A 24,744-nucleotide genomic window follows, 5' to 3' on the forward strand; every position below is an offset into this window, starting at 1 on the left:
AAACATGTCCTCTGTTCTGGTCTCCAAATAATTCGATTTTAGACTCATCCGTCCAAAGAACATTATTCCAAAAGCCCTGGTCTTTGTCTATGTTCTCTCTGGCAAACTTCAGTCTGACCTTGATGTTTCTCTTGGAGAGCAAAGGTTTCCACCCCCCATGCAAGTTATATCTGTGCAGTCTCTTTCACATCAACAGTATCAAGAGCTTGTTGTAGGTTCCGTGAGGTCATTTTAGGTTTTTTGGAGACTTCTTTTAGCATCTTGTAGTCTACTCGTGGGGTCAACTTGCTTGGACGGCCAGACCTGGGCATGTTGGCAGTTGTTTTGAAAGTCCTCCACTTGTAGACTATTTTCTTTTTTGAGATCTTTTTAAAATCCCTTACCAGACGGATAAGCTGCTACAATCTTCTTTCTGAAGGCCTCAGACAGCTCTTTTGATCTCACCATGATGTTCAATCTCCCGTCAGAAGCATCCCAAACTAAATGTCTGAGGTTTAAATAAGACAAACCTCCTTCAAACTGCTGAGTAACGATGTTCTAATCATGTGCACTTGTTGTGATACACCTGTGTGTGATTTGAGCCATTTTAAGTGGGAATAAATGTGGGGGTGTCCTGAATTATTCCTCACCAGAAATTGGATTTTTTTTGTCGAATTACATTTTACAGAAGATTTTGGAAAGTCTTTCAGTTTTAATTGTTTAGTTATATTTCTTGAATCTCCCAGTATTGTTAAAATTGAAATTAAATATCTGTATGTCCAGGAATGTTACAAAAATACATAGGCTTTCATAGGATGTCCTATTCACATGACTGTCTATATATTTATATATACAGGTATAGGATTCCCTTATCCGGAAACCCGATATCCAGAAGCTCCGAATTACGGAATGTCTCCCATTTTATCCAAATAATACAAATTTTTAAAAAATGATTTCCTTTTTCTGTGTAATAATAAAACAGTCGCTTGTACTTGATCCCAACTAAGATATAATTAATCCTTATTGGAGGCAAAACCAGCCTATTGGGTTTATTTAATGTTTAAATTAATTTCTAGTAGACTTAAGGCATGAAAATCCAAATTACGGAAAGATCCGTTATCTGGAAAACCCCAGGTCCCAAGCATTCTGGATAACAGGTCCCATACCTGTACAATGTGCACTGGGGTTCAATTGGAGGGGTTGAACTTTGGTCTTTTTTTAATCCAAATTAACTATATAATGATCTCGAATACATTTTAAATGTTGATCGTTTGCACAAATGTATATTGTGATTGTATTTAGTGTGTGTACAGAAGGGGAGGAGCTATTTAAACTATAAATCCAATGATACCAAACTCAGTGTCTAACAAGAAACAGAGGAAAGTTCTTGAAAACGACATTTTATTGATCAAGTCCACATTGCAATGGAATGGCTTCACTGCCAGTAACTTGGGACATTCCGGACCTCCCCCATTGACAAGGACCTCCCCCCGGTACTGGCGCATAGGATAAAATGTCTCTCAGTCAGATGTAAGTGCAAGTATCAGCCATACAGAAAAGCTTATATGGGTGAAGCGCAAGTGCCTGAGTGGAATGAAATGTAAGGCACGTATGGCTACAATCAGGATTCTCTGGTTACTGAACCACAACTTAAACACTTCATTCCTCTCCAGGGACATTGCACTCACTTGCTCACTTGTTTCCTTAGGAGCAGCCGCTCAGTGGTTCAGTGGTGGAACTTCTTGCTGGAGTCGTTGGCATGATCAATCAGCAACTGGCATGGAGTAAACTGACTGCCATATACACTCTCATACTTCCTCATCTTCTCTACTATGTGCTTCGCTCCAAACGCATCAGCGTATCTGAATGGGCCTGTGTGAGATAATACAGAGAGCATCGGCTGGTCACTATTGATACCGTCTCTACATGTGGAGGTAGAGGGGCCCGCAAGCATTACACTAATCAGTTATTTTTATTACTAAATTCCCTGTGTTTGTCATATTTCCTAATAGTATCATAAAAGTATCAGAATAGTATAAAATTAGCAGAATAGTAGCATAAAAGTATCGTAATTATCAGAATAGTATCAGAAAAGTATAAAAGTATCAGAATTATCAGAATAGTATAAAATTATCAGAATAGTATAAAAGTATCAGAATAGTATAAAAGTATCAGAATAGTATCAGAAACGTATCAAGAAAGTATCAGAAAAGTATAAAAGTATCAATAGTATAAAAGTATCAGAATTATCAGAATAGTATCAGAAAAGTATTATAATAGTATTAGAATGGTATAAAAGTATCAGAATTATCAGAATAGTATCAGAAAAGTATAAAAGTATCATAATAGTATCAGAAAAGTATCAGGATAGTATCAGAATAGTATAAAAGTATCCGAATAGTATCATAATAGTAGTAGTATCAGGATAGTATCAGAATAGTATAAAAGTATCAGAATAGTATCATAATAGTAGTAGTATCAGGATAGTATCAGAATAGTATAAAAGTATCAGAATAGTATCAGGATAGTATCAAAGTATCATAATAGTATCATAATAGTAGTAGTATCAGAATAGTATAAAAGTATCATAGTATCAAAACAGTATCAGGATAGTATCAGAATAGTATCAGAATAGTATAAAAGCATCAGAATAGTATCAGGATAGTATCAGAATATTATCAGGATAGTATCAGAATAGTATCAGGATAGTATCAGAATAGTATAAAAGCATCAGAATAGTATCAGGATAGTATCAGAATAGTATAAAAGCATCAGAATAGTATCAGACTAGTATAAAAGCATCAGAATAGTATCAGGATAGTATCAGACTAGTATAAAAGCATCAGAATAGTTTGAGAAGGGCACCACAGATTCACTCAAGTCTGGTTTGGCAGCACTAATCAGTAACAGTATGGCAGCTCTCACTGATCTCAATAAACCCAACTGTACAGATAAATAATCACTATATTTTATTGTGGTTTTCCTATCTCTGTACATATGAGTTGCCATATTGTTTGCCTTGTTCTAATGTTTGCTTCATTATGAAGAATTTGTAACTACTAAAATGCTGTGTATGTGAATGATACAAGGTGACTATTCAAGGCTATTGTGATACTAAACTCTATAGTTAGTATAGATATGGGTATATAGAATTTTAATTAAAAGTAGGGAGGGGTGTGTGTATGGATGATGGGTTTTCATTTGGAGGGGTTGAACTTGATGGACTTTGTCTTTTTTCAACCCAATTTAACTATGTAACCTGTGTTTAAAGGAGCAGAGACACTTTGTTGCTAACGTCAGTTGTGTGAATACTTATTTGGGCTCTAGAATGAAAGATGAAAACTTACCTCCCAGACAAGGGGGGAAACCAAGGCCAAACACAGCCCCAATATCTCCTTCTACTGGGTTAGCGAGGATTCCCTCCTGCAGACACATCACTGCCTCATTCACAAAGCGACTGACCAGGCGCATCTGGATGTCTTCATCTGAGGAACTACACAATGACATCACACATCAACTGAATCACATGATTCCTTCCTAACTCCTCACATAGCTTTACTTTGTTACACTTTCATCTCAGAAGCAGCAGTTATATCCTAGTAGCCAACGTGATGTGATCTGACATCAGTGGGACATGGCCAGGCAAAAATGTCTCTTAATAAATTAACTACACGTATATAGGACTAGCAGGAACAGCCCCTAAATTTGCTCATAGTCTGTACAGAGAGATCCCATAAAACTATGGCAGCATAGGTATTCCCTGTACTAAGCACAATTCAGCAGGAACAGCCCCTAAGTTTGCTCATAGTCTGTACAGAGAGATCCCATAAAACTATGGCAGCATAGGTATTCCCCTGTACTAAGCACAATTCAGCAGGAACAGTCCCTAAGTTTGTTCATAGTCTGTACAGAGAGATCCCATAAAACTATGGCAGCATAGGTATTCCCTGTACTAAGCACAATTCAGCAGGAACAGTCCCTAAGTTTGTTCATAGTCTGTACAGAGAGATCCCATAAAACTATGGCAGCATAGGTATTCCCTGTACTAAGCACAATTCAGCAGGAACAGCCCCTAAGTTTGCTCATAGTCTGTACAGAGAGATCCCATAAAACTATGGCAGCATAGGTATTCCCTGTACTAAACACAATTCAGCAGGAACAGTCCCTAAGTTTGTTCATAGTCTGTACAGAGAGATCCCATAAAACTATGGCAGCATAGGTATTCCCTGTACTAAGCACAATTCAGCAGGAACAGTCCCTAAGTTTGCTCATAGTCTGTACAGAGAGATCCCATAAAACTATGGCACATAGGTATTCCCTGTACTAAGCACAATTCAGCAGGAACAGTCCCTAAGTTTGTTCATAGTCTGTACAGAGAGATCCCATAAAACTATGGCAGCATAGGTATTCCCTGTACTAAACACAATTCAGCAGGAACAGTCCCTAAGTTTGTTCATAGTCTGTACAGAGAGATCCCATAAAACTATGGCAGCATAGGTATTAGCTGTACTAAGCACAATTCAGCAGAACAGTCCCTAAGTTTGCTCATAGTCTGTACAGAGAGATCCCATAAAACTATGGCAGCATAGGTATTCCTCTGTACTAAGCACAATTCAGCAGGAACAGCCCCTAAGTTTGCTCATAGTCTGTACAGAGAGATCCCATAAAACTATGGCAGCATAGGTATTCCTCTGTACTAAGCACAATTCAGCAGGAACAGTCCCTAAGTTTGCTCATAGTCTGTACAGAGAGATCCCATAAAACTATGGCAGCATAGGTATTCCCTGTACTAAGCACAATTCAGCAGGAACAGTCCCTAAGTTTGCTCATAGTCTGTACAGAGAGATCCCATAAAACTATGGCAGCATAGGTATTCCTCTGTACTAAGCACAATTCAGCAGGAACAGTCCCTAAGTTTGCTCATAGTCTGTACAGAGAGATCCCATAAAACTATGGCAGCATAGGTATTCCCTGTACTAAGCACAATTCAGCAGGAACAGTCCCTAAGTTTGCTCATAGTCTGTACAGAGAGATCCCATAAAACTATGGCAGCATAGGTATTCCCTGTACTAAGCACAATTCAGCAGGAACAGCCCCTAAGTTTGCTCATAGTCTGTACAGAGAGATCCCATAAAACTATGGCAGCATAGGTATTCCCTGTACTAAGCACAATTCAGCAGGAACAGCCCCCTAAGTTTGCTCATAGTCTGTACAGAGAGATCCCATAAAACTATGGCAGCATAGGTATTCCTCTGTACTAAGCACAATTCAGCAGGAACAGTCCCTAAGTTTGCTCATAGTCTGTACAGAGAGATCCCATAAAACTATGGCAGCATAGGTATTCCTCTGTACTAAGCACAATTCAGCAGGAACAGTCCCCTAAGTTTGCTCATAGTCTGTACAGAGAGATCCCATAAAACTATGGTACATAGGTATTCCTCTGTACTAAGCACAATTCAGCAGGAACAGTCCCTAAGTTTGCTCATAGTCTGTACAGAGAGATCCCATAAAACTATGGCAGCATAGGTATTCCCTGTACTAAGCACAATTCAGCAGGAACAGTCCCTAAGTTTGCTCATAGTCTGTACAGAGAGATCCCATAAAACTATGGCAGCATAGGTATTCCCTGTACTAAGCACAATTCAGCAGGAACAGTCCCTAAGTTTGCTCATAGTCTGTACAGAGAGATCCCATAAAACTATGGCAACATAGGTATTCCCTGTACTAAGCACAATTCAGCAGGAACAGTCCCTAAGTTTGCTCATAGTCTGTACAGAGAGATCCCATAAAACTATGGCAGCTATAGGTGTTCCCTGTACTAAGCACAATTCAGCAGGAACTGTCCCTAAGTTTGCTCATAGTCTGTACAGAGAGATCCCATAAAACTATGGCAGCTATAGGTGTTCCCTGTACTAAGCACAATTCAGCAGGAACTGTCCCTAAGTTTGTTCATAGTCTGTACAGAGAGATCCCATAAAACTATGGCAGCATAGGTATTCCTCTGTACTAAGCACAATTCAGCAGGAACAGTCCCCTAAGTTTGCTCATAGTCTGTACAGAGAGATCCCATAAAACTATGGTACATAGGTATTCCTCTGTACTAAGCACAATTCAGCAGGAACAGTCCCTAAGTTTGCTCATAGTCTGTACAGAGAGATCCCATAAAACTATGGCAGCATAGGTATTCCCTGTACTAAGCACAATTCAGCAGGAACAGTCCCTAAGTTTGCTCATAGTCTGTACAGAGAGATCCCATAAAACTATGGCAGCATAGGTATTCCCTGTACTAAGCACAATTCAGCAGGAACAGTCCCTAAGTTTGCTCATAGTCTGTACAGAGAGATCCCATAAAACTATGGCAACATAGGTATTCCCTGTACTAAGCACAATTCAGCAGGAACAGTCCCTAAGTTTGCTCATAGTCTGTACAGAGAGATCCCATAAAACTATGGCAGCTATAGGTGTTCCCTGTACTAAGCACAATTCAGCAGGAACTGTCCCTAAGTTTGCTCATAGTCTGTACAGAGAGATCCCATAAAATTTACAGGATTATTATTCCCTTGTACTATTTATAGGCTGAGTAGGTAGAACTGCTTCTGAGTTCTGAGATTATTGTCCCATTTATATAAATAAACAAGATGACATAAGTTTGATATAACATACACTTCAGGCTTGGCCTGTAGCTTAAACTTCTCCAGTATCTCCTCAGTGCCAGAGTTAATGGGTCGGCTCTTCACTCCCTGCTGATAGATATAAAAGCCTTTCCCAGATTTACGCCCTGTGGGACAGAGAGAGAGAACGGACTGTCAGGGAAAGGGTTAATCATACATGGTGACTCTGATGTAGAGTGAGAGTATTTGGTTGGTCCCAGTAATCATTGCTCTCCCTATGAGAGGAAACCTAAGATAAACAAACATTATCTTTAGTTAACATGATTAACACATTAAAAACCACAAATAAAACTTTCTGCCTAGAAATGTGATCACTAGTTATTGGGCGTGTGTAGAATGTGGCTTGTGAATGTGAAACACAGCCCCTGTCTGATAGGTTTGCCACTAGTTCTCATTACAGCAGTATTTACAGACATGTGTGGCCCCCAATAAGACCGGGAGAGTGTTGAAGTTCAACTCCAGCAAGAGCCGACAAGGGGTCTGCAACTATACCGCCACACACCAATAGGACTACAACTGAACATACAATCACAACATGGCTACATCCAATAACAACGCTTTTGACATAGGAATAAAAATGAGGGGCACATTTACTTAGCTCGAGTGAAGGATTAGAATAGAAAATACTTCGAATTTCAAAGTATTTTTTTGGCTACTTCGACCTTCAACTACGACTTCGAATCGAACTAAAAATTGTTCGACTATTCGACCATTCGATAGTCGAAGTACTGTCTCTTTCAAAAAAACTTCAACCACCTAAAACCTACCGAGGTACAATTTTAGTCTATGGGGAAGGCTTTCCTAGCAATTTGTGATCGAAGGAAAATCGTTTGATCGATGGATTAAAATCCTTCAAATTGTTCAATTTGAAGAATTTTCGTTCGAGTAAATCCTTCGACTTCGATATTCAAAGTCGAAGGATTTAACTTCGAGGGTCGAATATCGAGGGTTAATTAACCCTCGATATTCGACCAATAGTAAATGGGCCCCTTAAATATTAAACACATACCTTCCCCTAAACCCGGCCTGTAGACTTGCCCTTATAATGCTTTAACCCTTTAGGGCCAACACTTAGGGGTAGATTTATCAAGGGTTGAATTAAATTCAAAATTATAATTTTTTTTTTATGGTCAAAACTGTCATTTGATTAGGGAGTTATACAAATTAGGTTTTTTTAAAAAATTTGAATTCAAATATTCAAGATTTATCATACTATGGACCTTAAAAGGAGAAGTAAACCCTTTATTTAAAAAAACCCTACCCCCTACCCTACATAGACCCCCCCTCCAGGCTAGCTGCTACCCCAGGCAAATGCCCCTAACTTTTTAGTTACCCCTTGGTGCAGATTTATGGCATCGGAGTTCACGGCAGCCATCTTCTTCGGTCTTCATCGGAAAGCAAGTTCCATATCGGCGCATGCGCAGTTGGAGCAGTCTCCGGGTTTTTGTCAACTACGCATGCGCCGAAAGTCACAAAAATTGCCGAAGCGTCAGAAGAAGACCCAAAAAAGACAGAAGAAGATGGCGCCTGTGAACTCTGATGCCGTGACTCTGCACTGAGGGGTAAGTAAAAAGTTAGGGGCATTTGCCCGGGGTAGCTGTTTTTTAAATAAAGAACTTACTTCTCCTTTAAGAATTTGAATTCTACTATTCACCACCTAAACCTCCCGAATTGCCGTTTAAGTCAATGGGAGACGTCCAGGGATCAATTTGGAGCTGTCTGCAGCCTTCCAGAGATTCGAGTTTCAGACAAAAAACTTGAATTGAGTTCAATTCAATTGAAATTCGATTTGAGTTTTCGGTTTAATTATTCAGAGTTTTAAAAATTAGTTTTTTTTTTAATAAATTTCAATTGGTCGAATTTATGGGCGTTTTTAAAAGCTCACATGAATTGGAAATAATAATAAAAGCCACCAGGATTAGTGCTAGGAATGACACATTTGTAAGCTCGCCATTTCAACACTCTTTAGTACATACCCAAGAATCCTTTGGCCACCATGGCTTTCAATAGCTCAATGTTTCCGCCCCCAAACCGCTCTCCAAAAGCTTTGCCCAGATCCTCAGCCACGTGAGCCGCCACATCAATGCCCACCTCATCAGCTAGAGTAGAAGCCCCTACTGGGAAACCAAAGCCGGTAGAGAGGGCGTCCAGTTTCTTGGGATCTACCCCTTCCTATGAATTTCCACAAAGACAAAATAAATGCAAAGCAGGGGGTTCTGGGAAAGCTCAATGGTCACAAAAGCTGAAAGGCATCTGACTATACCGTGAACTGTGGCTTCACTAAATAAAGGATAAATACAGATTCACAGAATGGATAATACTCATTACCCACAAAAAAACTTTAATGGGGACAAACAAACGGCATACATTTCATGCTCATGTTCATATAATATTGTGTTTTTAGCATTCCTTTAAAATATTTGATTGTATAATTTGCCTGTAATTAAAAGCAAAATGATGTTTTCCTATTCCATTACCTGCAGGACACGGACGACTTCAGCCATCATGGGGCCCAGGCAGCGGGTAGTGTAGAATCCTGGTCCATCCTATCAACCCCAAAACAGCAAGTTAATCATCACCATTATGTCTTGCTTTATGCAATAATAGCAAAACCCACTCATTGGGCCACTGTCATGGAGTATTTAGGACATTTTTATAAAAGTTGATCCAGGTTTCTGTTCCATCACTAGTAACTTACCTTCACCACAATGATGACCTTGCCCTGCTTGAGGCCGACGGCTACAGCAGAAGCAGTGGTGTCCTTAGACGTTTTGTCTGTAGTGATTATTTCCAACAGTTGCATCTTATCCACAGGGGAGAAATAGTGCATTCCTATCACCTACACACACACAGACAGAACACATAAGGGAAATTACAACCCAAATGCAGGTCCTGTACATACACAGCTCCTTGGTGCTCCGAGAGGATCGTTAAATCCATCATTTAAATCAGGATGTAATAGCTTTATGGCTTTGCTGCACAATGAGAAATTCCAGTAATGAATATAGTGAATAAAGTAGCCCCTCTTGTAAAATATAAGGATATTATAAGTTACCAAGGAGTTTCATGACCATATAAAAACACAAGGCCGAAGGCTGAGTGTTTTTATACAGGTCATGGAACTCCAAGGTAACTTCTAATATCCTCATATTTTACAACTGGGGGTACTTTATTTATTATAATACACAAGTTTCAGTGAGTCATGTGACAGAAATGACATCAGAAGTCACCGTTTATAAGGATATCATTTACAAGATATTCATGGCTTTTGTGTATTATAATTAGATACCCGGCTCCATGTAACAGGACTTTGTACTCACCTTCTCTGGCCTTTTGCTGGCCGCTGCTATCTGAGAGATGGGGAGGGCGGATGTGTTGCTGGCAAATATACAGTGTGGGGGGACGACCTGCAGAAAGCAGAGAGAGACCGTTTTACAGATCGGAGAGATAAAAAATAAAAATATTGCATAATCACAATGGCGTCTGTCACACAGTTTAGCCTACAAGACACACACAGTAAAAGATCTATCCAACCAATTCCCCTGTGCATGGGGCATCCAGCCAACCACTGGGCGTTTCCATTGTGCAATCCCACAGACATTGCCTGCACTTGAATCTAACACACCCAATAAATGCACCAGAGAGGCCAGTATCTAATGAGTTATGGCAAAGGCTGCACACATGATATGACTGCTAGGCCTGTACCTCCATTGTCTGCTGTGTAGATATTGTTAGAGGGATCTCACACTTGAGAAAGGGCTAAGCCCGAAACATGTCATGTAATTTGTAGTCAATAAAGTGCTGCACTTTAGACTGGGTCCCACTGCCTGATAACGTGCCTATGTTGCAATGAAAACATTTGCTCCTAAATCTGGATTGAGAGATCCTCTTCTTGCATTGCACCCATTGCTTGATGCAGCGTTTAGCAGTCACATCACAGCGCCTTTATTCATAGTGATTGAATAAGAATTCTGGGTGTGTGTGACTCTACCCACTAAGGAACTACTGATACTCACAGATTCCACCTCCTGCAATACTTTATGTTTAATGCTTATATCCTCAAACACGGCCTCGATCACCATATCGGCCGTCTCAAAACCCTTATAATCCAGTTGTCCCGTCAGATTGGTGACAATGCTGTCTCGCTCAAAGGAAGTCACACTCTTCTTCTTCACCTTGTCATTAAGTCTGCGGTAAACAATGGTACATTTGTATTTCCATTTAAAGAATAATGATCAAACAAATCAAGTTTATTATAATACTGGTTCTGCCTGGGAATTACCATGGGATGGCCTACATTTGTGATAATAGGCAGAATGTCTCTGATTCAGAGGTAAGAGTCAATACAGGGTCTACAGATGTGGAAACAAATTTGGCTGTGCTCTCTGTAGCTGCTTTAGTAGAATATAATAACGGAACTGTCCCAGTCTTACATTTAATTTTCTGCCAATATTCAGCTTTTCCGCCCAACAAGAAATTCTACATTTAATACTTTTTAAAACGTACCCTTTGTAGACTTGTTGCTGGCCTCTTCCTAAGCCTTCAATGGTTGTGTCCTTTAGAATGGTCTTTAAACCTTTATCCACGGACACCTGAGCAATGCCAGCTCCCATAAGTCCAGCCCCAAGTATAGCCAATTTCCTGAGAAGATTGGAAAACAGAAAATATAGAAAAATACAATATAGACAGATGTCTTAACTGCTTCTTATTCCAGCTAGTATGTCCCAGGGTCTGAAAACTCTTTTGAATGACCCAGGCCTAAATAATGGTCGCAAAGCCCGTTTTATACTAATTACACATCTCATGATGTAAAGGACCATTATCCTCAGCACTTACTGCACTGGTCTTTCCGGGGTGCCAAACTTATTCTTCTTACAAAGAACCTGTCCATGGTACAGCCCAATTAGTGCTTTGGACTCTGAGGTCATCCCAAGCTCACCAAATTTCTGCAGGATTCAGAAGAAAAGGTTTATGTGGAACAATCATGGTTCATAATCAAAATGCTCTCCAAAATGATGGAAATTAAATATATTAGCTGAAAGCATGTGAAATAGTGGCTGCTTAGAAAAAGTCTTCTCCCAAACACTAAACATACCTGTGCCTCAGCAAGATAGCCTGCCTCCTGCCCCTGATCCAGCCCAGTCTTTACCACCTGGGAGAAAAAGAAAAAAATATTGTATGGGAACAAGGTGGGCCTACAGACATTGCAAACAAAAAAAAAGTGGACTGACTGAAAGCAAATGCATTTAAAGGACAACTAAAACATGACTAGAAATGCAGTATTTTATATACCAAACCTACGGTATCACACATCCTAAGAGTAATGATCCATTCCAAATGAATCCTCAGCAACTCGTAGTTTGGATCTTGTTAGGGCATTTTTTGAGAGTCAGTAGCACTGCATATGCTCAGTTTGTTCTAGGCTACTGCTGAGAAACGGTAGTGGGAAATCTTCAAACATTAGTAAAAAGTGAGGTCATATCTTCCATAGAAAATTATGCTACCGGACTACTGATGCACTGGTGTCTGAGCTGCCATGCAACATGAATTAATTACTTACTAATAAACACACACACATATATATATATATATATATATATATATATATATATATATATATATATATATATATACACACACACACACACATATACTTTACATTCTGAGGTGGACAAAGCTCAAGTTACAGACATCAGCTCAGCTATAGTTCTCCTTTAATGCACCATATACTATATAGAATATATCAAGGTTTCCTTGAAAAAGGTTCCTGTGTGGGACCGAAACGTTGGACTAATAAACATTCAACTCGTGAACACTCAGTTTGCACAATACCTCAATAATCTTGAGGGGGGCAGGGTAAAGCCCCTTTGTCTGTTTTTTCACTTTTTTCTCCACGGTGTTGTAGATTTGTTGGCGGACAAATGGCACGGACATAACATAGTCTGTGACCTCTGGAACAAAAAGGAAAAATTATACTGCATCATCAGAGCTGTACTTAGCAAAATAAGCTTACTGAATGGATTCTGCCTGGATGACAAGAATTACTTCCCAATCTACTGCCATAAAGTGCAAGATAATGGCCTAAATAAGAAAGCGATTGGTTGAATAGCTGATGAATGGATACTTTTAAGAAGAGGAAAAAGTAAGGATTCCCTCATAATTCTTAAAATTACGGCTGTGTATACACAGGCGTATTCAGAAGTTCTACGTATAGAGTTACACATATTGATCATGAGAAATGGCAGGGCTACTGATTTGCTCCAGAGAGGCCCGTGCGTTCAATAAAGGATATAAAGCAGTAAGTAAATTACAAACGTCTCAACTCAACAGTAACTTTAATATTTGGGAGATAAGTGTTATAGTAACACAAGCACAAGCATTTTTATTCTTATTACTGTGCTACATCAGTCAAAGCTAACGGATATGCATTTGCTAAGAATTACTTGCCCAGCACAAAACTTGCCTCTAGATAGGGATACAAAGGATGAAATCCTGGTTACCCGAGTCGTTGCCCAACTAACCGAATATCTAACAATGTATAATTTGTAGGGAGGCACCAAATCCAGGATTCAGCCTTTTTCAGCAGGAAAATCCTTACGCCAGGCTGAACATAATCTGAATCCTAATTTGCATATGCAAATTAGGGGCGGAGAGGGAAATCGCATGACTTTTTGTCACTAAACACAATTTGCGCATGCAAATGAGATTTCGGATTGGTATTCGTCCGAAAACCAAAATAGTGGATTCGGTGCATCCCTAATAATTTGTAAGGCAATTGCATGGCAAAACAGCCGATTATAAGAAACAGAGTAAAATGTGGCCCTTGTAGTTACCTGTCCTGTACTTTTGCCAGAGACACATTAGCACACCAGATTTTCCTATCATGGGTAGACTAACTATTATCAGATAATGACAGTATGGTCTGAAATTGGCTTACAAGCTGCCCAAATTTGCATGGCTAAAACTAGTAATAAGCTGCTTGCATGGCTAGCTATAGTTACTCATGTGTATAGAAAACGGATCCGCACACACTGGTTAATGCAGTCGGGAGTATCCCCTTTTATTCAGCCACCAAACTGTCATGTTTGGTGGCTGAATAAAAGGGGATACTCCCCGACTGCATTAACCAGTGTGTGTGCGGATCTGTTTTCTATACACATGCGTTGCTAAGGGACCCGGCCAGGTCAATGGAAGAAACGCACCACCAGTTGCAGGATTGGTGAACTACAGGTGTGCGGTAGGAGAAATGACATTGTAATCGAGCTATAGTTACTACCTGAACTCATGAATACCGAATGCAAATGTGGGAGGCAGGACAGAAGTGGAAGTGCCCATACTTACTCTGTATCAGACCCTTCTCTTTCTTCAAGGAGATCTTCTTCCTGGCAATTCCTCTGGCATAGTCCATGGCTACTTCTTCCAGGTACTCGATAGTTCTCTCCTCTGGACTTTTCAGGCCTGGTCCTGTAAAGCATATTTATATAGAGTATTACGATATCATGGTCCATAACAAATAATCTTGCTGCTGCTGCAGATGTTAGTAAAACAAGAGAATAACAGACTGAATTGCTTAATTTACTTAATGTTGTCAGCCAAGACTGGGGAATTGGCTGCAAGTTTAAACCTAGCTGTATGCTCTAGATATGACTATAGAAGACTAAGCTCATCTACAATATTTTCACTTACAGTATGTGTGTTGGGTTTAAAAGAGAAAGTGTATATATCTATAGGTGTCGTCTGCCTTTGGTTATACCATGTAACACATACTGTATCCCAATGATTATGAAGTAAGGGGTGTTAGGTGCTTCTCATATGTGGGTGCATTTTGCATTCACTGTTTGAGTGACACCATGTGATAAAAATACAAAGAAAAAGTTATATTTGAACTCACCGAGCGGATCAACAAGCTGATCCACCAAGCCCATCCTCTTGGCTCTGTCAGCTCGGATGTTTCTTCCAGTCAGCATCATGTCAAAAGCAGTGGGAAGACCAACCTGAAGAAAGCGAGATCAGGACCCCAGAGTAATATTAAAGCCACAACACCGATTTGATAGTTGAGTATTCTCAATAATAGCCCAGATTCCAGTATTTGGCATTCACAAAAACTAACATATCATGGGGAAAGCTGTCTATCTAAATTGATAATTACTTGCACATGACTGGATGGATTAAACAGGAGCAGACATGTTAGAAAACTATCATACAGATTACTCTATAGTCAGCCTAGATGGGAGCTGCATTATAATTATCATAGTGTTACTCACCATCCTGGGCAGCCTCTGTGTTCCTCCTGCCCCCGGCAACAACCCAAGTAAAACCTCTGGGGTCCCCAGAACAGTCTTCTTGTCCTTTGTTGCCACTCTGTACTGGCAGGCAATGGCCACCTGTTGTAAATTCAATTAATATAGATCAGACATCATTATTCCTAAAGATTGTGCATAGATTTGTCACGAGTTGTAGCACTGGGCAGTGATTCAGTTACAAATAGGAAAGTGTAACTGGTAGTCCGATAATTAAACATTTAATACCTATATGAGAGAAAAGAAAGAATGCAGGCAACCATATCTAATGGTATTTGGATTGCTTATCACTAGGGAGGCACAGAATCCACTATTTGGGATTCGGCCGAAGCCCTGTTTCCTCTACGAAAGATTCGGCGGAATACCGAACCATATGCAAATTAAGATTTGGTTCGGCCAGGCATAAGGATTCAGCCGAATCCTGCTAAAACGGCCAAATCCCAAAGCAAAAAGAAAACAAGATAGAATACTGACCTCTAGTCCACCTCCCAGGCAGGAACCATTGATGGCAGCAACTATGGGTTTGGGGGACTTCTCCAGCTTTGCAAACATCTTCTGCCCTTCCTGGGACAATTGTGTGACTTCCTGATTGGACTTACAGGACTCAATCATGCTGTTTAAAGTAGAAAAGATAAATCAATTTGACTTAAAGGCCATACATTAGTCAACTGTGAAACGGCTCAGGGGTCATCTTTCAATATTATAAATCCAATGCTAGTTATAACTGGTAGGGTGCATAAATCTGAGGACAGACATGAGTTATTGTGAATGCTTTAAAAGCATCCACAAATCGAATTTGTTCTGGGACTGAAGCCATACAAGAGCATGTTAGTAAGTATAGTATAGTAACCTGAACCCTGTAAGATAAACTCAAGCTATTACTGCAGAAGTGTTAGTATAATCAGACAAAGCCTGTGATCATCAGACTTACTTGATATCAGCCCCAGCGATGAAGCAGCCTGGTTTGGAAGAGATCAGGACGGCACTTTGGACGGCATCGTTGGCCCAGATTTCATTCATAACATCGCTGAATTCTGTCTGCAGCTGCTTGGACAGTGTGTTCACCTACACAAACCAGGCAAGAATTAATCTACAGAACAAGTCTACAGCCCAAATTATGTAAACTTACTAGGAACGCACATAAAATGCACCAAATCCAGGATTTGTTTCTTGATTCTGCATTTTTAGCAGGATTCGGATTTGGCCCAATCCTTGTTCCTGGCTCAACCGAATCCTAATTTGCATATGCAAATTTGGGTGGGAAGGGAAAATACGTAACTTTCTTTAATCACAAAACAAGGAAGTAAAAGACTTTTTTTTGTTGTTTTTCCATCCAGCCCCTAATACCATTGGATATGTAGGATGGTTGCCTGCATTCTACGGTTGCCTGCAGTCTACGGTTGCCTGCATTCTACGGTTGCCTGCATTCTACGGTTGCCTGCATTCTCTCTTTTCTCTCATATAAGTATTAAATGGTTAATTGTGATTATCTGAATACCAGTCCTAATTTGCATATGCAGATTAGGATTCAGTTCAGTATTTGGCCGAATCTTTCATGGAGGATTCCGGTGTTCCGCCTGAATCCCAAATAGTGGATTCAGTGAATCCCTACTAAATACCAATGTTCTTTCTTAGCTGAGATTACCAAAGATTTGTTTCAAATGGGAAGCAAGGCAAGGTCCTCTGCTCTCTCTTGCTGGGAATATGCCATGTTTTTTTTTAGTGAATAATCTCAGGTCTGGAGTTACTCGCATTATTATTACTGCTCATTATTAGAGGAATGTGATCAGTAGTGTTTTGTTTGCCATCTAATAGTGATAGAAATCAAATACATGTATATTGGTTAAGCCATTGGATTCTTACTGGCTTCAAGTCCAGGCAAACCTCTATGTGGCCTTGAGAATGTAAAGAAAAAGTGAATGTTTAATGTGTCGTTGTCAGGTGTAAATAACAACCAAAGAGAGTCTGAAGATATAATTAAACTGCAACTACCATTATTGCTCTAGCATGAAAAGGTTCTCCAGCAACTGCATACACCGAGGAATGGTTAAAGTATTAAGCTGGCCATCGACGCACAGATCCTATCGTATGAATCGAGGATTCGTACGATTTTCGGATCGTTTGTGGAGAGTGCCGTCATCTTTCGTCCTGCCGGAGCCCATTGCGCATCGTAATCGGATCGGGCCGAACGTTCAGATTCACTACCGATATAGCCATGCTCGTTAATGGCATATCTGGGAAAGATGCGGCTCTTTGCGTCTATGGCCACCATTAGAGACGGAGTCTTCCAAAGAGAGATATTTTAGGGTAAATTTTCATATTTGAGAGCAACTGATAAAATGGGGTACTGATCATAATAAACTTTAAAAAGGTAAGAATGCCCCCCACTAAGTAATATTGGGAATCTCAGTAGTGGAAGAGACAAGGGCATTGCAGTAGCACGGTTGGTCACACTAGAATAATGCTAGCCTAAAGATTAGGGATGCATCAAATCCACTATTTTGGATTCGGCCGAACCCCCGATTCGGCCGAATACCGAACCAAATCCGAATTTGCATATGCAAATTAGGAGTGGGAAGGGGAAAAATTTTCACTTCCTTGTTTTGTGACAAAAAGTCACGTGATTTGCCTCCCGTCCTAATTTGCATATGCAAATTAGGATTCGGTTCGGCCGGGCAGAAGGATTGGGCCGAATCCCGAACCAAATCCTGGATTTGGTGCATCCCTACTAAAGATGTACTACTATGTATAAGTCCACTAAGATTTACTACTAAAGTCACAGGCTGTAGTGTCTTTGTATATTTCATGGGTGCTGTTTCCATGAGACATTAATTTATTACATGTACAAACAATGGCTCAAAAGCCCATCAGGCATAACTTCTTAACTAAACTCACAGTTTAAAGGGTAAACTAAGCAGTTATTACCTTGGAATTGGGAGTGTTAAATCGAACAACAGCAACGTCATCTTTGATCTCATAGTTTACGTGGGTTCTTGCTGAAAAAAAAAAAGAAACAAGTGGGGTGTTAGCCTAGAATATACGATAAAAGAGGTAAGAAAATCTGCGTGTGTGCAGTATGAATGGAAGTATTGCTGCTCGTGCAAAAATCCAGCCCATGCCTGTAACAGTTTTACCCCAAATGTGGATTTATGAAGTTATGTAGATTAGTTACATAGCCGATATACCTTCAGAAAGATTGATTAAATACTATTATTATGCTTTAACAGAAAATTAGATAGCTGCCTTTGCCTCAGGGTTTGGTTGTCCTGCAAATCAGAACTCATAACACTTTATGCATCTATATCACACGGTGATTTGCAGGAGGCCTAAGCAAATGATGAGAAATGATGGGGAATAAAGCGGAGGTTCAAACAAAAAGCTTCTGATTTAAAGGGACATTATGCTGAGAAATTACAGATCTAGAACAAAAAATGTTTTAGGGTTTAAAGGGGACCCTTCACCCAAACAAAATATTCAAAATCCTATTTTATCACATTATTCAAGCAAAATTAACTTTAATTACACTATATAAATTATTTGAATCTTGTTTCCATCAGTCTGTGAATTCATAATTATAGCAAGCAGGCAGGAGCCATTTTGTGGAAACAAGTCTTGTATCATCTCAGAATCTTGTTTGTGCACCAGATTGGGGGAGCTGATGTCCATCCCCATGTCCTGGTTACACAATTAAACAGTGATGAGAACGGGGGAATGTGGGGAGAGCAGTGACATCTAAGAAGTGCTGAATGGAAAGTGAAAGTCATTGTCTGCCCCGCCCAGGGCATAGAGCATACCTCCCAACATTTTGGAAGTAAAAAGAGTGAGAAAAAATTTTTCCGCACGTAGCGCAGCAATTTTTTGACCACACCCCTTTCTGTGGCCACACCCCCTAATTACCATGTTTGTTTTACAAAATTCGGCAGGTTATGAAAGTTTGAAAATATTTCTCCTTATCTAAACTGTGTTTTTGTGTCTCAAAATTGTTACAAAGTGTCTTATTTGCACCTGTGGCTGTTCTGGGCTCTCTGCTAAAAGCCAATTAAGTGAGAAACTTTGTTTCTTTTTCTGGCTGTTCAGTGCAGAGAAAAGAGGGACTTTCCAGTACAAATGAGGGACTGCGGGTTGAGCTGTCAAAAGAGGGACTGTCCCTCCGAAAAAGGGACAGTTGGGAGGTAAGGCATAGAGGAGGGGCAAACAATGTTTGATTGACAGCTGAGATGTTTAAATGAGTTTACAACAGCTATGAATGCTTTAATAAAAAATAGAAATTGGATTTCATGTTTAATTTGAAAAGGACTTTTATTATACAAATTTTTGTGTCTGGGTGACAGGTACACTTTAAGCACACGGGCAGATTCGGGGAGATTTAGACGCCTGGCGGGGCGACAATCTCGCCAAAACACCAGCGCCAATGCACTCGCAGCACTTCTATTTCCGAAGTTGCCTCACGAGGCGGCTTCGGAAATCGAAGTGCCACGAGTGCATTGGCGGTGGCCCTGCAGAAGAGCCGATTAGTCGTCACGTGACTAAATCTCCCTATGTGCTTGAACCCTTAAAGGCTTTCCTTGAAGGTGAAAAGAAGGGGATTTTATTATTTAAGGATCATTTTGCCACTAGAGGGCACTAATCATCAGCGATTATCACATCAGGAAATAAACGGGGTTTATAATTAGACTAAACGGATTAGAAAGAGCTTGTGACATAACACAAAGCAGATCTCTGGAGGCAGGCCTACTGATTTCCCATGCACTGAGACGGGAACAACAATACCCATTGCAAACAGAAGAGACACGGGCCACTTACTCAGTAGTGCTGATGCCATGGAGAGATGTCTGCAAGAATAACCTAGAGAAGAAGCACAAGAGGAGCAGTTAGTTATAGGGATCATTAGCAGACTAAACTCTTAATACAGCGTGTGTTGGGGGGGTTAGGACATTGTAAGACCAATAAGTAAAACATTTAACTAAACACAGTGAAAGAGAGAAAGAAAAGCCACAAATGGACGGTTGTTCAGTAGAAACAGGTTGTGTGTTTGTCGTGTGCAATCTATGGACTTTGCAGCCTGTTCCCATTTCATAAGGATCCACCCGGGGCTGAGAACTCTGTACTGTACATAAAGTGCAATGGAGAATCACATCACATCTGCTACAGCTGGAGGATATGTATCCACACGCTCTATATACACTGCACTCTCCTATATCCATACTTACAGTGCATTCATGAGGTTTCTATGATGATTGAGGGGGGACATAGGCCTGGGGAGTTCCCCTGTATTTACCAGAGGAAAGCAGAGACTTAAGGTGGCCATACATGGATAGATCCGCTCGTTTGGCGATGTCTTGGCGATTGTTTTGGCGATTGAGGTGGGCAATATCGAGCTGATCCGATCTTGGGCCCTAGGGCCCAACGATCGGATCCTAGCGTTCGCAAACGGGTGGTCGGATCGCGGGACTGCATCAACGAACAGATGCGGCCGCGATCCGACTGGATTTTTAATCCCATCCAATCGAGATCTGGCCGACTTTCGGCCAGATCTCGATCGGGGAAGCCCGTCGGGGGGCCCCATACACGGGCCAATAAGCTGCCGACTCGGTCTGTCTCCAGCTTTTATCGGCCCGTGTATGGCCACCTTAATACAAGGACAATAGTTTGGTCATCTCTCATTATACAAAACATTTTTTAATCCAACGGCAGCTTTCCTGGTTTCATAGTAATAACTTTTTTATTTTAATACACGTTTTTATTTAATTTTCATAACAATATAAAATAAACAAACATAACGGATTTTGGAGGTACAGAAATTGCTTCCGTTGTCCATACAGTCTTGGCAAATTACACTTGGCCGTCGCTAGCAGAATAATAATAATCAGCACAACAGTATTTTCCCATAAAGTTTGAGAATATTTAACAATCTGTACATAACTTTCGGTTTATTTGGTGACTGCTGGGGGGGGGGGGAATCCGTGGACTCCGCTCCTGTGGTTGGCGTAGGTTTTGGATATATTGATCTGTTTCTTGTACTATAGGATATTGGATAATATTTCGGTGGTGTGTCTGAATGCGTATATTGTGAGATATCTAGTATGTGTAGCGAGTGAAGATATAACTCATCCAAGCAGAAAAAAAAAACCCTTTTCTTTGTGTTATTCTTTATTTGTCATAGTTTCCAACCAGTCCATATGAAAAATATGATGGAGTGTTTGTGTAACTAATGATAGTGGGGGTGGAGATGAGGAGAGCCGGTGATGAAAGATGGTCACAATAATAACTTGACAATTAACTTTGAGTGTTTGTACTAAAGGCTGCTATATACACACTATGCCTTGTGTTCTCTGTAGCTGCTATCAGTAGTACTGAGTCACACAGGAGACTACTCCTCTGTATGTGCCATAATGACAGTTGGGATGGAATTCTTGGCTCCCCCTGTTGGGTCACCTTCCCATGTATGTGGGACAAAGGGCACAATAGTCAATGGAAATGACTGCACTCACTTTGCCGTCAGTTGTTTCTCTAGAGAAATTTGGGGCTGGGTAAACTGTAGAGGCAGGTGTAGGGGAGATCTCTCAACCACATTCAATAACAGTAGGACCATTAGACAGTGAACCTTGGCTGGGAAGCCCATTGAGTCCAATGCATGAGAAACATGGTATCTATACTTAAAGGGATCCTGTCATCGGAAAACATGTTTTTTTCCCAAAACACATCAGTTAATAGTGCTACTCCAGCAGAATTCTGCACTGAAATCCATTTCTCAAAAGAGCAAACTGATTTTTTTTTATATTCAATTTTGAAATCTGACATGGGTCTAGACATATTGTCAATTTCCCAGCTGTCCATGGTCATGTGACTTGTGCCTGCACTTTAGGAGAGAACTGCTTTCTGGCAGGCTGCTGTTTTTCCTTCTCAATGTAACTGAATGTGTCTCAGTGGGACATGGGTTTTTACTATTGAGTGTTGTTCTTAGATCTACCAGGCAGCTGTTATCTTGTGTTAGGGAGCTGTTATCTGGTTACCTTCCCATTGTTCTTTTGTTTGGCTGCTGGGGGGGAAGGGGGGGTGATATCACTCCAACTTGCAGTAAAGCAGTAAAGAGTGATTGAAGTTGATCAGAGCACAAGTCACATGACTTGGGGCAGCTGGGGAATTGACAATATGTCTAGCCCCATGTCAGATTTCAAAATTGAATATAAAAAATCTGTTTGCTCTTTTGAGAAATGGATTTCAGTGCAGAATTCTGCTGGAGCAGCACTATTAACTGATTCATTTTGAAAAACATTTTTTTTCCCATGACAGTATCCCTTTAAATAAAGCCTTTCCATGCTAACTGTATGGCTGCATTACTCCAAGTCATTAACACTGATTACCTAAATGAGCAGTGACAGGCAGCAGTGAGTAGTAACAATCAGTGCCAAACATTTCCATTACAAAATATAGAATATATCCATGGCTGTGTGGGACCAGGGATAAACGCAATGTAGCTACAGTAATTGTGTGTATTATGAGTAAATACTGATACAGCCTATTTCATAAGATCGAAATAAAAACGAGAAACAGAAGTTCATACCAAAATCAATCATTTACAGTGGAACCCCCATTTTCCATTCCATTCCATTCAGGGGACCAGAAACAAATGGTGTAAAATCCAGGAAAATGTTTTGTGCATAATATTATAGGTGGAGCCACAAAAGAACAATGAGGGAAAACTTAAAATCAGGGGATGTAAAATTGAGATTGCACCGTCTGTGTATTTCAGTTTGAGGCAAGTGTCACTCCTCAAGGTCACGCTTGTGAAACTTAATGTGATAAAGTAAAAGGAGTCCCTATCATTTCCATAGAAATACTCACACTGTTCTGCACTTTATTCATTTCCCTTTTGTACACAGACAAACAGCAGCTGTAGGAATTCCCATGTCTCATGCAGGAACAGTCTGAGCAGGATTATTCTATAGCTGGAGGCCTCACTGGGGGAAGTTTACAAAGGTTTTCTAAGGACACGGCGGCTTCTCTCTGAGCCCAGAGGTCCCACTGTGAGAGCCGATCCCTTTAGTTTTGCACCACAATCCAGCCGGCTACTCAATCACTAGATCATCACTGGGGTCCCCTCAAGTAGGACAAGTAAGCGCTTCTCAGTACACTTTAGATTTAAGGGCTTCTGAAATGTTTCCATCTCTAAGGGCTAAATGGGGATCAGTCCCCAGTGTATGTGCAGAAGGACCAACTGCAAGTTAATCTGGGGAGTGTCATTAAACACTAATTAGGCCGAGTGGTTGTGCCGTGGTCATTAGGGCCACACAGATGAATCAGCAGAGATTAGGAGCCCACCCTGCTAATAAATTCACACTAATTGATTCATTAGGAACAATTAAGGTCGTATCATGTCGGCCGCTCAGAGTCGCCCAGTTTGGTTCAAGCGCACAATTCAGCTTTGAACTTATAGGGCTCTTACTGACGAGCGGTTGAAGCTGCGTTCCGTTTTTCTGCGTTCAGCCGCAGGGGAGCTCAGGAATAGACGCATTAAGTTCTTTTCAATGGGGCTGTACTCACACAGGTGCGTGTAGGCGCCAAACGCAGGTTGAGACGCAACATGCTGCATTTTTCCTGCGTTCGGCACCTACACACGCCTTTGTGAGTACAGCCCCATTGAAAAAAAGTAATGCGTCTATTCCTGCGCTCCCCTGCAGCTGAACGCAGAAAAACGGAACGCAGCTTCAACTGCACGTCAGTAACAGCCCTAACTGTCTGGTTGCTCTGGCTGCACCTGAAAATGTCTCGTTGCTATGGCAACAGCACATTTGCACCTGTGTTTGTCATTGTGCCACTGTTGGTGTTTACACACAAGTCTTAAAGGGATTTTTCGCCTTTAAATTAACCGTTGAGGTGGCCATACACGATGTCGCCAAAAGAGAGGAGCTCTCCCTGATAAGCCCGTCGGGGGGGGCCCCATACACGGGCCAATAAGCTGCCAACTCGGTCTGTCGTCAGCTTTTATCGGCCCGTGTATGGCCACCTTTAGTATGATGTAGAGAGGGATATTCTGAGACAATTTGCAATTGGTTTTCATCTTTTATTATTTGTGGTTTTTGACTTATTTAACTTTTTATTCAGCAGCTCTCCAGTTTGTCATTTCAGCCATCTGGTTGCTAGGGTCCCCATCCCCCTAGCAACCATACATTGATTTGAATAAGAGACTGGAATATGAATAGGAGAGGCCTGAATAGAAAGAGGAGGAATAAAAAGGAACAATAACAATACATTTGTAGCCTTGCAGAGTGTTTGTTTTTAGATGGGGTCAGTGACCCCCATTTGAAAGCTGGAAAGGGTCAGAAGAAGAAATAATTAAAAAACTATATAAAAAAAGATGAAGAGCAAATGAACAGTTGCTGAGAATGAATAATTCTATGACATATTAAGAGAAAGGTGAAGTTGCCCTTTAAGCCTGAGGTTGAACACATTACCCAGAATCCCCTGATACTGTAAAGTAAAGTAGTCGGACAGAAGCTGCAGAGGATCTTGGCGTTTTCTCAAGTACCAACCAACCGGGTCCCACAGGTGAAGCCCACCCTATAGGTGCCCCAGCAGAGCCCCAATCCCTCATACACGAGACTGTCCCGAGTACCTGTCCTGTTAGCGCCTCCGAGCCTGGCCAGAACCCCAACGAGTCGCGCAGCCGCCATCTTGTCCGGTGTGACACTGACAGGACTCAACCTCAAGAGGCAACTTTTCCCTTAGTGACTTTTAGCTGTCCGCGGCACTGCCTGTCTGTCCGGGTACAAATACCTAACAACTGGGAGCAA

General features: G+C 40.8%; 1 protein-coding gene across 1 annotated transcript; it reads right to left on the reverse strand.

Moving 5' to 3' along the window:
* Positions 1-1,363: 1,363 nt before the first annotated feature.
* On the reverse strand, positions 1,364-24,672 carry hadha.S (hydroxyacyl-CoA dehydrogenase trifunctional multienzyme complex subunit alpha S homeolog). Its single transcript, NM_001092149.1, is given in 20 exon segments — positions 1,364-1,851; positions 3,327-3,472; positions 6,643-6,757; positions 8,627-8,822; positions 9,128-9,196; positions 9,349-9,489; positions 9,971-10,057; positions 10,667-10,838; positions 11,157-11,291; positions 11,487-11,596; positions 11,746-11,802; positions 12,483-12,601; positions 13,992-14,114; positions 14,542-14,644; positions 14,915-15,034; positions 15,425-15,563; positions 15,882-16,015; positions 17,876-17,946; positions 19,754-19,795; positions 24,567-24,672. Coding segments are annotated over 20 exon segments (2,283 nt in total). The 5' UTR covers positions 24,625-24,672; the 3' UTR covers positions 1,364-1,705.
* Between the last annotated feature and the right edge of the window lie 72 nt (positions 24,673-24,744).

This window comes from Xenopus laevis, chromosome 5S (assembly GCF_017654675.1).
Source record: "Xenopus laevis strain J_2021 chromosome 5S, Xenopus_laevis_v10.1, whole genome shotgun sequence".
Taxonomy (NCBI): domain Eukaryota; kingdom Metazoa; phylum Chordata; class Amphibia; order Anura; family Pipidae; genus Xenopus; species Xenopus laevis.